At 43.4% G+C, this 14,120-nt stretch overlaps 1 protein-coding gene across 1 annotated transcript; it reads right to left on the reverse strand.

Moving 5' to 3' along the window:
• Positions 1-6,667: 6,667 nt before the first annotated feature.
• On the reverse strand, positions 6,668-7,597 carry LOC126524250 (3-beta-hydroxysteroid sulfotransferase-like). Its single transcript, XM_050172580.2, has one exon. It carries the CDS (start codon positions 7,595-7,597, stop codon positions 6,668-6,670), a length of 930 nt encoding a protein of 309 aa, XP_050028537.2.
• Between the last annotated feature and the right edge of the window lie 6,523 nt (positions 7,598-14,120).

Below are 14,120 nucleotides of genomic sequence, written 5' to 3' on the forward strand. Positions count from 1 at the left end.
TTTACGTCGAAGTCTGGTTCGGGAACTATGGTAGTCTGGGTAGATGCGGCAGAATCCGAGAGTACAAAGGCATTGCTGGTTTCCACAATTTCCTCAATGTACACTATGGCAACGAGAACGAGAACGATAAGAACAACGATAGCGGCGAGCACACTCGGCGATCGTTGAAAATATGATCAGCGGGTCAAGCGCTTGTCCCTTTATACATCAGTTGTTGAATGTTCCAGAGTAATTACTGGGACCCGCGTGTCTTCCACAAAGTTCTACACTATTTGCGTCGCGCATACATGCAATCATATCACACAATGTTCCGCGACAGACAGTGGGTGGACCGATATATGCAGGCTCGTCCTGCGATGTGCGATAACATTTGTTCGGCGGTGAGACGTGGTCGCCCGGTAAAGATAAACAAGTACAAGTATCAGTATAATTTCCGTTTTTGGCCTCCCTACGCGTGTGTAGAACCTGTAGACATCATCAGAACATCTTGTCTGGCTACTTAGCAAATTTTCACCAACGTTGCATGTTGAGTCGAAGAACACCACACACAGGCCCACAAGACATACGCAGCACCCTTTCTAAACTTGATTGTCATGTTCCACTGTAAAGGGAAATTTTTATGGGAGTGCGCCAAGTCCCGAAAGGAAGAAGGCGACAAAGTGAGCCTTCGATCTGATACTCTGTTCATGAATGGGCAGAAGTATATGTATGACGACGGGGCGAAACAAGTAGTACCGCTGACTTGACCATCCCAAGAAAGCTACGCAGGGCTTTACTTTCTTCTAGTCAACTGCAGAAGTAATAAAAATAAGGTAGATGATTTGAATTCTTTGTTTGAAACAGTCAAGCCAACTGTTATCTTGGCGACTGAGTCGTGGTTAGATGACGACATTGCTGACAACGAAGTATATTCTGACGGTTTCCCTGCCTATAGAAAGGACAGAAATTATCACGGTGGCGGCGTGTTCATTTTAGTAGATAGCAGTCTTTCGTCAAGCACGGTCAACGTTGACGTAGGCGCTTGTGAAGCGGTGTTCTGCAGGCTGATACTGCCTAATAAAGTATTGCTTGTGGGCAGTTTTTACCGGCCACCGGGCTCCCCCGTGAGCGCACTGTTAGAGCTTGCGAAAGTACTTGAAACACTGCAGATAGACACGTTAGTAATCGATGGTGACTTTAACTTGCCTTCCCTCGATTGGCACCAACAGCCTACTATTGTCACCACAGCACATAGCTGTAGTCAAGAAATGAAAAACTTAATCGACCTTTTTGCGCTTCACCAAATGGTGTTGGAACCAACACGTTGAGAAAATATTTTAGATTTAATTCTGACAAATCAACCTCAACTAGTTTTCGCCAGTGTTGTAGTACCTGGTATAAGCGATCACAGCGCTGTGGTGTGCGAGACGTGTATTAGTTAAGTAAAAATAGCAACTGGTCCTAATAGGCGGATTTTCAACCTTAAAAAGGCTAATGTGGCAGAGATTAACGGGGCCTTAGATTTCTACCTAACCGTTTTTGAAACACAAGCTGAAACTTAAAGTGTAGCTCATCTGTGGACATTATTTCAGCAAAAAATGCTAGAACTAAAGCATCAGTTTGTTCCTTCGTGAGTGTTAACCCCGAGGTGCGCTAAAAGTAAACCCTGGTTTAAAAACATTTGTACAGACTAACCCAGAAAAGGCAGAGATGTTATCGCAATTTTGGAGAAGTAGTACAAAAGAGAATAAAGGAAAATTGCAGGATATAACTTGTGAAGTGAAAGTTGCTACTCGTAATGCAAAGGATTGTTATTCCGGCTCTATGCACTTTAGAAGAAACCAAAATCCCAAAGAATTTTGGAAGCATGTTAAAAGAAATGGTAAGAACAAGGTAGTTGTTCCGTCGTTGGTCGTTGTCGGTAACACGGTCGAAGAGAAATCAATTTGCAAGCAATGGGTATGTCTAACTGGGTGTATGCCCTATCCCTGCCAATCTTCCAGTGTGGCTATGTGCTACTGTTACACAGGAACTACAGAAACTTACAACGAAATTACATATGTGTCGTACTACTTTATGCCTACCCCCCTATTTGCCATTCTTAGCTGGACAACCATCACACATTGCGTTGGTCCTCAAGACACAGACACAGTTACAGGAGACATGTGATCCACTACTGTAGCTACCTCTAGAACTAAAGCCGACGCCTTAATTTATTTCCAAGATTAAGCAGCAGATTCAACAACGTTGGATCTGCCTGTTTTTATTTTAATTCGTAAGTCCATATTTCTTTGCGTAACGTCCCATCAAGCATCGCCTGAGCATTTCTCTTGATAAACCAGGGCTACTCAGTATACCTGATCATTTCATGATTCAAAGATAAATGTATTTGCCGTAGGTCCTCACGGATTTCCAACACAACAGCGATAGCGGCTAACACAGTCGGCGTCCGTCGAAATCTGATCTGCCGGTCAAGCGCGTCGGCTGTTATACACGAGCCATCGAATGTTCCAGAGTAATCGCTGGTGCCAGCGTGTCTTCCAGAAAATTGTACCCCATTCGCGGCGAGTACACGTGCAATCGGACTACACAAGGATCGGTGACAACACACAGCGAATAGAGCCATCGATAATATTCCAGAAACATCCGATACATGCAGGCGGGTGCCGCGCTGAGTGGTAACATTTGTTAGACGGTGAAAAGCGCTCGCCCTTAAAAGATAAATAAGTCGACGTATCAATATAAGTACGACTGGTCCTGCCTTACATGCCAGACCGCGTCGCACATCGCCTGAGAATCTCCGTTTGGCTTGCCAAACTTTCGATCACATGCTCGAGCTTGGCATCATCTGACCGTTGTCCAACCCTTGGACATATTTGCTTCACATGGCGCAAAACCGGCATCAGATGACGGGCGGTCATGTGGAGATTACCGGGCACTCAATTGAGCAACTATACCGGATTGCTTCCATGTGCCACACATTGTTGATATCATTTGCATGGTGCTACAATTTTCTGTAAGGTGGACCTCGTGAAGGCATAGTACTAGGCACCAGTGGCAACAAAGGGCGTTCGGAATACCGCGATAGCAACACTATTCGGTCTATTTGTATTTCTTCGAGTGCCATTCGAACTTCACAATTATGGGCATCCAAAATCAAGAAAGGGGCTGACAGATGGAACAGCACACTGTGGTATAAAATTTTTAAACAGGAATAAGGTGCCTCAGGAAGGCTGGCCAACGTTTATATAGGAGGACCTATCTTCGTCAAAGGCGGCCTCGTCATCCTCGGCATGTCAGTTTTAAAGGGTTAGTGCAGTGACGTCACGTGCGTTTGTCGTTGGTGGCGGTGGTTATAAAGTGACAGACTTCAGAGGTAATGAGCTCTGTCGCCTGACGTCTGTGCGCGTCGTTCCCAAGACGAGGGGACAAGAGCGGACGAGTGTGAAGGCGGGCAGAAAAGAAAAGAGAGAAAAGGAGAGAAAAAAACATGGAGGGGGGACACCAAGAGAGAAAAAAGGGGGCAGAAGGAACAAGAAAAACAAGGAAGGGGGGCATGGGAGGGCGTTGGGGAAGCGAGAGCTTAGGGAGCATTCAGAGGTGTCGTCGGCGGCATGTTCTTGTGGCATTAGAAGAGCTGGTTAGGCGGTCAGTGCGCGAGGAACACAACAGGAAAAAAAACCTGAGTTGAAAGCGTGACTTTAGTAGCATAGCAGCAATGCGTCGAGTAATTTTGAACTAGTTAAGACGGCGACAAGGAGTCTGGAATGCAATGTATGACATATCTAGAAGGCAGCGGCATGGTCCTTCAAGGGCCGTTAGCCCCAGTAGCTCAACGTAGGTGTCGTTACGGCACTATACAGAAATGGCGATTCCCTGTGTGGCTCAGGCGCCGAAAAACGTATAATGACGTCTGGGACTTCGGAATGTGCTGGTGAGGGTGTTTCAAAAACATATAATAGAAAACAGACAAAAGAAAGAAATAGGTGGGGGGAACAGAAACCGGAATAACAAATAGGAGGAGACGTGCGCAGAAGCGGGCGGGGTCCGGTGTACATGGGAAAAGGGGGTCGTACAGTGTCTATAAACGTAAAAACATAAAAGAGTATATTAAATTGTGTAATAGGCAGGAAACGTTTTCGAAATGAAGGAATAGGTGAGGTTAAGAATTAGGGTTATCTGGTGGCATAATGTTTTGTGTCTCGGTTGATGACATACGAATTTCAGATTTAGGTTACCGCTTTTAAACATTCTAAGTTGCCACGTACCAAATCAATTCCCGTCGGTTGTAGGCAGTTAAACTTGTGTATGAGGTATGACTCCGTATGTTTCCTTTCACAAGGTGAACGGGAACTTGTTTGTAGTATGGAGAACTTTGCTTTGTCAAATAAATGACCATGTTTATTAAAGTAGCTGGCTACTGCTTAAGGTAAATTGTGTTTTGTGTCCGCGCAGTAAACTTTGAGTCTTGTATGAATCTGTCGTCCAGTCACACCTATGTACTGTTTGCTTCAAGTGGCACATTCTAGACAGTAGACCACGATGCCTGATGTGCAGGTGAAAGCCGAAGTTACCTTGTGTGCGTAATTTGACGCTCTACTTTTTACTGTAGTAGTAGACTGAACACGTTTGCATGTAGAGTGCCTGGCGCGGCCACAGGGACCGGTTCCCAGCTTCTTCACTGTTCTTAATTTGGCAGGCACAAGAATAGCTTTAAAATGGGTGTTGCGTCCGTAAGCTACTCTGGGCGGGTCGGGAAAGATCATATGAAGTTTCTTGTTGCTGGGGAGAATAGGGTAGTATTTACGGAGGATGTTATTTACGTTTGGGAGTGCGTTTGAGAATTTAGAAGTAAGAAGAGGCGTTGTTGTTCTTGTGATACTCGGAAGGGGCGTGAGGACCTCGGCTCGATCAAGTTTGGTTGCAGTGGTGTAGGCTTTTTGAACGTCACTGTTTGGGAGCTTCCTGTTTGATAAGGTTTCTTTAAGATGATCGAGTCTATCTATATACTCTTGGTTCTCAACGCAAATGCGACGTAGTCGTGTGGCTTCGCCTTTAAAGATGCCTTGTTTGCAATGTCTGGGATGGTGGCTAGTATATTGTAGGTACTGTTGTTGGTCGAAAGGTTTCCTATACAGCGTTGTCTTTAGCGCCCCATTGTCAATGTATATTGTTGTGTCCAGAAAATTTATGCGCTCAGTTAAGGATCCTGGTGTGAATTTTAGTAGGTACAGCGCTAGGTTTAGCGGAAGTAGGTACAGCGTGGCGTAGGACTTGCGGATACGACTGACGTTTGCGCGCATGCGCGAGTAAGAGCGGGTGCGTGAGAGGAAATGTGGGGACTTTTCTCCTTGGAATATACGACTCTGCCTAGGCAGTATGGAGGAGTTTCTTGTATGCACTTGTCCTTAGGCGTGCCGGCAGAAATCTCGGAGCGCGGTGCTGCTGAACTGAGCATCACTAGTTGGCGGCTCGACGCAATTATGTTTATTCAATCGTGTTTTATTTTACTAATTAAGGGAACGTGTCATTATTTTGCATTATTGGCGGCGCCTCCAGGACACCAAAGTGGCAACGGGGACATCAAAGCTAGAACCCCGACTGGTCCGTGGGTTGGGGCCCTTAAAGGCCTGCGCTGCCCAAGCCACGGGCCGCCCTGCTTCTAGCTTTGATCCCCCCGCTGCCGCTTGGGCGCCCTGGAGATCCTGCGCCGCCTGCTTTGATATAACCTGAGGTGCTCCCCTGAGGCCTCCGTGTGCCGGCTACATGTGCCCTCCTGGAGCAGCGCTTGTAAAAAGTACAATCTATCATCACAACTAAATAAGCGACCCGCGACTTATACAACACAATTCAGAACCTTGCCCCTTCAGACACAGCGATCACCAAATGGGGCGTCCATGCCCACTGCCTCACCGCGCGGGCAGCCAGCGGCGGAGCGAAAATTCCTTAATGGTTATTGCGCAGTCACTCATGGGCCATGTTATACTTTGTTCTTGCCCATATAGCACAGCCTTACTGGCTGCACTGTCTATCCGAACTTAAATTTGGCAATCTCCACTAAATGACAAAAACTGTTGCAAGCAGCATACACATTGGATTCCAACAAGTTCGCGTGCTATGATCAACAAAAAAGTACCTCATCAAGAATGGGACCGTGCCAAGCATGTATTGAATTCTATGGGAGAATAGTGCAGACGCTTTAGGTTCATGTTATTCCATAGTCAGCAAAGCAGATACACCAGTTAGTTGTGAGCGTCGAGTTGAGCGCCTGCCTTCACTACCGGAACTTGTGAATTCATGGGCTCTTCTTGTAGCAAGTGTGTTACAAGTTTCTCGTAAATACAAGCTAACATGCACATTCAGATTGACACTAAAGTTGCGTTTGAAAGAGGATCTATATGATACGCAGCGAACTGGCCAATATAAAGCAGCTTGCAGTAACACTCAGGAAACAATTTTGTCGGAAAATGTGGACGTTTTCATTTATTTTGCGGTTACCACATCTCTCTTATTAGCCACGCGCATACTACTCATAATTTATGAGCTTAAATACCCCCCTCTACCTTTATCGGCATACCGGATGCTCATTTCGATATGCGAGTTTATTTTTGCAAACTGAAAGTTACATTTCCATAAATCCATGAAATTTATTTCGGCTCAGTGAAACAGGCACTCCTTATCAGGCACCTTACGATAATCTGAATGCCTCGGCTCGCATATCCTTCCAGAGATCCATAAACGATGACACCATCTCTGCCTCACTTATCCTAGCTTCCATGCGTCGGAGCAGCTCTGGCGTGAAGTGTTCTTTCCACCCTCCAACTTTGGCTGTTCGCACTAGAGCGTATTTCGTTTCATCTCCTTCGTAGCCCTGCTTGCATGTTACCTTTTTTCCATGAGGGTTTGGTCTATTGTAAAAGTCAACTACCACGACACTTCGCATACGCTCTGGCTTGGAGCTCTCCAGCACCTTGTGAAGCAATGTTTCGTCTTCTAATAAAGCTCGTCCATAGGGCTCTCCCAGAAAGTGCGCTACCTTGAGAATCACGTCGCGAGTGTCCTTCTTCATTTCTTCGTAAGTCACGAAGAGCACGTTCGGTTGCTGCCTGAGCTTGTAAGCCAACGCCACGTGTTCGAAGTAGTCACCGTACCCAAAGTCCTCGCTGACAAACACGTTAACAAATTCTTCGAACGTGGCATCCTGGTACTCGAATGAGCTGAGGTTGGTCACCATGTGGTACAATGAAACGCACACGTCCCACGGATTGCGGGCAACGTAAATGTACTTTCCTTCTTCGCTGATGGTATCCTCACTCAAGGGCAAGTGCGTGGAAAATGTTCTCACAGCCAGGGATGACTTCCAGCCCTTTATGTCCGCATAGTCAATAAAGCGCAATTCCTTAGCGAACTCTTTGTATGTAGTCATTGGCCCACCGTCTCTCAGAATAAGCTGGACAATGTACAACATCCAATGTGTACCGGCCTTCGGAAATGTTGACTGTACCACATCTCCCTTCTGCGCTCGGAACTTGAGGTTTTCTCGTAGAATCTCTGGCACTACGCCAACGCACCTAGGTACTCCATCTATTACTTGGTGCAGTGGCTTTCGAAGCTCCATTCTGTGTTGTTCGCTGCGAAAGAGGAATGTATAATAAGTAACAAGGCAGTGAATATCAATTTTATACGAAATTTTTAGGTTTAGTTGAGATGTCTGTTTGTGAGAAGTCAAAGAGAAAAAATGTGCTATCCATACGTTTAAAATCACCCAACATGTTCACTGACTGGAAGGCGCGATAAGACAGATCCTTTTACATTTCTGGAGCGGTTATAAAGCTTCACTTTCTACACTATTGTCATGATTGTCATCTTCAACAAACGCTTCTAATCAATCACAGTGTTTGCAGGTGTTCAGTGCGTGATGCTGCAGATCAGCACTTTGAATGCCAAATCTTCCCCGAAGTGTTCCATTATATGTTTCGCTCAATGCCACTCCTACAAGGCTCAAAACAATGTTTGCATGCGCTTTCCGTGAAGCAGCCTACACTACATTAAATGCACTACTGTTTCTCAGTTACGATTCGTTCCTACGTGTTTTACCTGTGGAACGCACTGGCACTTTATGAAACAGGAGCCGCGCTAGTTTAATTAAACTGAATGATCATCTTGGCATTACTCGGCTACTTCGGTCTTGAGACGTGCTAATGACTTGCGTTTTGTGTGGTTTCACATGGGTATTTGACGATGAGCGAGATAATGGCACTGTAGTCTGTCTCGTATACGCAAGAAAAGAGGCAAGACACAACGAACTCTAAGCTCTGAAAGTTGCGGCCCTCTCTAACACAGCTATGCGCTCATATGCCGGAATGCGCCTTAATTTGTAATGGCCGCGATACATTTGTTTGAAGTTTTCTTAGTTTAGTTGTGTTTTAACTACAGTGCAATAAATAAATAGATTGACCATTCGTTAGAACGGGTCTTTCTAGGCGCTAAATTTCTACACCAACATCTTTTTCACCTATCAAGTAGATTTATTGATGGCAGCAACGTTCTATCTGAGGCTGAATATGAACCTCTATGTTGTAGTCGCCTTACATGCCGATTATCGTGACTTGGACCTCACTGCTTTCTTGATGGGGTCGGAATTTTCTATTTTCAAAGAACAAATGTTGACAGTAATTTTCATCACCATCATCATCAGCCTGTTTTATGCCCACCGTAGGATGAAGGTCTCCCTTTCCATCTCCAATGAAACCTCTACTGCGCCAACAGAATTAAACTAGCGCCTGCGAATTTCTTTTTTCGTCACCTCACTCCCTCTTCTGCCGTGCTCGACTGCGTTTCCGTTCTCTAGGCATCCATTCTGTAAGCCTTATGCTCCACCCGGTATCAAACTTACGCACTACATGGAATGCCAAGCATCATTTTTTTGTCTCAATGTTAATTAGTACATCGGCTATTCTCGTTTGTTCTTTGATCCACACCGCTCCCTTCCTGTCTCTTAAGGTTTCGTCCAACATTCTTCGTTCCATCGCTCTTTGCACCGACTTTAGCTTGTTCTCGAGCTTCTCTGTTAGTCTCCAGGTCTTTTCCCCATATTTTAGCGCTGCTAGAATGCACTGATTGTACACCTTCCTTTTCAATGATAATGGTAAGCTTCCAGTCCGGTCCCGACAATGTATGCCATGTGGGCTCCAACGAATTTTATTCTTGTGTAATATTCCTCCTCAAGATGAGGGTCCCCTGTGAGCGATTTAGCCAGGTAAACGTGCTCCTTAACCGACTCTAGATTAAACAATAAAAAAAAAAACACTGAACTACCACGCCCAAATTTTCTGATCGCCTATTGCGAACTGTGCTTTTGTACGTCTCCGTCTTTTGTCGTTTCCCTACTTTTCTTCCACCAATCCTCCAATCGCCTCTTGCTAATGCCTATTGCGAACGTGTTTGCTTTACGACTGCTCCCGCTGAGCCCAAGGGCTTCAAGGAGGCCAGTGGTGTCTAAATCGACCGCTGGGCAGACATCTTACATTCTAATAAAACATGCTCCGTCATTTCCCTAGCTTTACCGCAGCAAGCACATGCTTCTTCTTCCTTCTTATATCTCGGTTTACAGGTGCGTGTTCTAAGGCATCCCGATCTCGCTTCGAAAAGTAATGAGCTTCTCTTTGAGTTATCATAAATGGTTTCTTTCCTGATTTCGTATTTTCCTCTTAAGTAGTTACTCATGGCAGGTTCCTTTTCCATTGCCGCCACCCATGAGATTATTTCAGTCTCTCTGACTTTCCGCTTGACCTTCTTTGTTGCTGTGTTGCCCACCCTACAGGCCGCATACTTGCTGGTAAGCCTTCTAGTTCTTTTCCTGCACTGTGAATCAATGTTTTTCCTGTACAGATACCTGAATGCTCTCCTAGCCCATTTACTTTTTTTCCATATTCCTCAGCCGTTCTTCATACTCAATTTTACTGCGAGCTTTCCTCACTTCAAAATTAGTCCGGCCCATATCACCTTGCACAGCTTCATTTGTAGTCTTCCCGTGAGCGCCCAATGCGAGGCCACCCACTGACCTTTGGTTCCCGTCGAGTCCTGATTGTACCCCTGATTTAAAGCAAACAACCGCATTTCTAAAAGTAAGTCCTGCAACTATTACACCTTTCCACATACCTCGGAGGACCTCGTACCTATTGTATCCCCATAGCGCTCTGTGATTCATTATGGCTGCATTTCTCTTCCCCTTTGCTGTTATGGTTTTTTCCTGTGTTTCCATATATCGGCTTCGTTTATCCATATACCAAGGCATTTATATTCTGTTACCCGAGGTACTTCTTGGCCCTGTATCTCCACTGTCTGTTCACTGTTTTCATTGAATACCATAACACCTGATTTTCTAACACTAAATTTCAAACCTAATTTGTTGCCTTCCTGTCCACAAATAATCGGGACATCGTGATCGGGACAGTGATCGCGACAGTGACCACAGTGATCGGGACATCGATCACTAGCGCCATCTGTCGGCTGAGGCTTCTTTGCGACTGCATCACTGTATGGGAAGCGACTTTCAAAAATGTACTATAGTGCTGTGATTCAAGATTCGCCAGAATCACTTCATATATATAATCTGGGGATCACTTCAGTTTATTTATGTTTCTTTAATAATAATAATAATAATAATAATAATAATAATAATAATAATAATAATAATAATAATATTAATAATAATGATAATAATAATCAGCGTGGCTACGCCCACTGCATGGCAAAGGCATCTCCAACTGACCCGGTCATGTACTAATTATGGCCATGTTGTCCCGTCAAACTTCTTAATTTCATCCGCCCGCCTGACTTTCTCTCGCCCCCTGCTGCGCTTCCATTTTCTGGGAATCCAGTCCGTAACCTTTAAAAACCATTGGTTATCTTCTCCCCTCATTACATATCCTGCCCATGCCCATTTTTTTTTCTTGATTTCTACTAAGATGTCATTAACGCGCGTTTGTTCCCTCACCCAATCTGCTCTTTTCTTATCCCTTAACGTTACACCTGTCATTATTCTTTCCATAGCTCGTTGCGTCGTCCTCAATTTATGTAGAGCCCTTTTCGTAAGTCTCCAGGTTTCTGCCCCGTAGGTGAGTACTGGTAAGACACAGCTGTTATACACTTTTCTTTTGAGGGATAAGGGCGACCTGCTGTTCATAATCTGAGAATTCCTGCCAAACGCATCCCAGCCGATTCTTCTTCTTCTGATTATTTCAGTCTCATGATCCGGATCCGCGGTCACTACCTGCCCTAAGTAGATGTATTCCCTTACCATTTCCAGTGCCTCGCTACCTATCGTAAGCTGCTGCTCTCTTCCGAGACTGTTAAACATTACTTTAGTTTTCTGCAGATTAATTTTTACACCAACCCTTCTGCTTTGCCTCTCCAGGTCAGTGAGCATGCATTGCAATCGGTCCCCTGAGTTACTAAGCAAGGCAGTACCATCAGCGAATCGCAAGTTACTAAGGTACTCTCCATTAACTCTTATCCCCAATTCTTCTCAATGCAGGTCTTTGAATACCTCCTGTAAACAAGCTGTGAATAGTATTGGAGAGATCGTATCTCCCTGCCTGACGCCTTTCTTTATTGGGATTTTGTTGCTTTTTTTATGGAGGACTACAGTGGCCGTGGAGCCGCTATGGATATCTTTCAGTATTTTTACATATGGCTCGTTTGCACCCTGATTCCGTAATGCCTCCATGACTGCTGAGGTTTAGACTCAATCAAACGCTTTCTCGTAATCAATGAAAGCTATATAAGGGTTGGTTATATTCCGCAAATTTTCAATCACCTGATTGACCTTTAAGTACACCAAATATCAACTTTAAAAACAATGAATTGGTAAGATACAATATACAGGCGAGGGTCCCAAAGTCAAAGACTGCAACGGAATCCTCGGTTAATAATAACAATGTAGAGAAGTATCAACGAAGAGCGAGCTAACTCATATAAACGAACACAATCGCGAAAATGCAACGTAGAAATATAAGAACAATGAAAACAAATTGTAGGTATACAAGCCTATATTGTATAAAAAATTGTCAATGCATACAAATGGCAAATGTAGAGTAATGTGGCGTAAACTTACTTACACATATAGAACAGCTTGAGGGCATGACCAAATGTATGAAAAGATGAAGATTTAATGCTGACGGGTAAACCATTCCACAGTTTTATAGCAGCGAATGATGATGTCATTTTTCCATAGTTAGAATGAACCATAGGTAGCAGAAAATTGGAGTTACGTGCAAACCTGGTATCATTGTTATTGATGAGGTGCCTAGAATCAATGAATTGGTATGGGAGCTTTTTATTAAGCAATTTATAAAACATAATTATTAGATGATAGTTGAACAAGTTCGTTACAACAAGGATGTTATTTATACGAAGCAGTGGAGTAGCACTCGTGAAAAACCCACTGTTAGTGATAATGCGTATTGTTTGGTTTTGCAAGCGCTGAACAGACGATATATGACAGTTATATGTGTTTCCCCAGGAAACAATGCCATAATTAATGTGATTCTGAATGAAGGCAAGGTATAATTCTAATAATGCGTCTTTAGAAAAGTATTTTCTTGATTTGATAAATGCTCTAATACCGACGGTACACTTTTGCTTAATGAATGCAATGTATGGAGAAAACTTAAAATTAGAATCTAATTTGATGCCCAAAAATGATGCACAGGCCGAGACGGGGATGTGATGACCATCTAGAGTTATCTCAGGCAAGCCAGGTAGTATTCTTTGGCTAGAACTGAAAATTATGAATTGAGTTTTTGAAGGATTGATAAATAAATGATTGGACGAACACCAAGCAGCAATATGGTCAAGCTCATTGTTTAGTTTAAGGATTAAGGTTGTTAAAGAATTGTCACGCAACGAAGATAGCATTGTCGTCCGCGTATAGTACACAATGCGCCGACTTAAGACAAGTGGGTAAATCATTAACATAAATAGAGAATCATAAGGGACCTAGTATGGAGCCTTTTGGTGCACCTTGGTTAAGAACTTTAGTATAAGAATGAACACCTAAAAAAACTGTTTGTTCTCTATCACGTAGGTAACGTTTTGGAGTTTTAGTACTAGAGCGGTAGTTCCCAGTGCTTCTTGCTTAGTATAAAGTATGTTATGAATAATTGTATGAAAAGCTTTAGTGATGTCCAAAAATACCGAACCAACGAAGTTACCCGTATCATCCGAGTGACGAACTAAGCTAACTTAGTCGACCTGCCTGCGCGAAAACCAAATTGAGAGATTGCAACAAATTAAATTTCTTAAAGTAATTATTCAGACGCTTACAAAATAAATTCTCATCAACTTTAATAATCGATGATAGAATTGAAATAGGACCATAGTTACACACCTCAATTTTATCACCTTTCTTATGTAGAGGAATTATATTTTGTCCTTTTAAGTGAAGCGGGAAAAAAACCACATTTAAGAATATTAATAATTATAATACAAAGTGTATCACAATTAGGCGGTGCAATAAGTTTTAGATGAAATACAGAAATATTATCTAAGCCAGGGCTATTATCTTTCAGAGCTAATACCTTGGAACATACCTCGTCTGCAGTTACGAGAAAGGGAAAAAAGAATGATTGAAGCGATAAATGGGATAAGTAGTAGTCATATGACGACTGCTGTATATATTATAGAAGTAGTCAGCGAAACTATTCGCTATGGTGGAAGAATCAGTATGAGTTTAATTGTTTTAGTTTATTTTATCAGCAGTATTACCGGACTTAGGCAAGTTCATGAACGCATTAAGAAGTTGCCATTGTTCTTGGGATTGTTCTTGTGTTTTGCAAACTCATTTTTGTAATACTGTCGTTTAAGCCTCTTTAGCGAGTTATTCAGGATGTTACGATAATTCTTATAGCGTGCCGCTAAGCGTACCATAAAAGGTTTCTTTTTAGTCTTTTTGTATAGGTTTTCCTTTTTTTCTCATACAAGTCAGTAAACCTCTCGTTACCCAAGGGTTACCGGAAAACATGAAATGTTTCTTGCATCTGGCGGTAATAGTTTTAGCACGAATGGCCTGTAGAAAGATGGAACAAAACTTTCCAAGAGCTTGATCGGGATCGTGCAGGAAGTTGATTAGATACCAA

This window comes from Dermacentor andersoni, chromosome 3 (assembly GCF_023375885.2).
Source record: "Dermacentor andersoni chromosome 3, qqDerAnde1_hic_scaffold, whole genome shotgun sequence".
In the NCBI taxonomy this organism is placed as follows: Eukaryota; Metazoa; Arthropoda; class Arachnida; order Ixodida; family Ixodidae; genus Dermacentor; species Dermacentor andersoni.

Excerpts from the sequence above, each read along its gene's own strand:
- LOC126524250 (XM_050172580.2), bottom strand. The coding sequence starts at position 7,597 with ATGGAGCTTCGAAAGCCACTGCACCAAGTAATAGATGGAGTACCTAGG.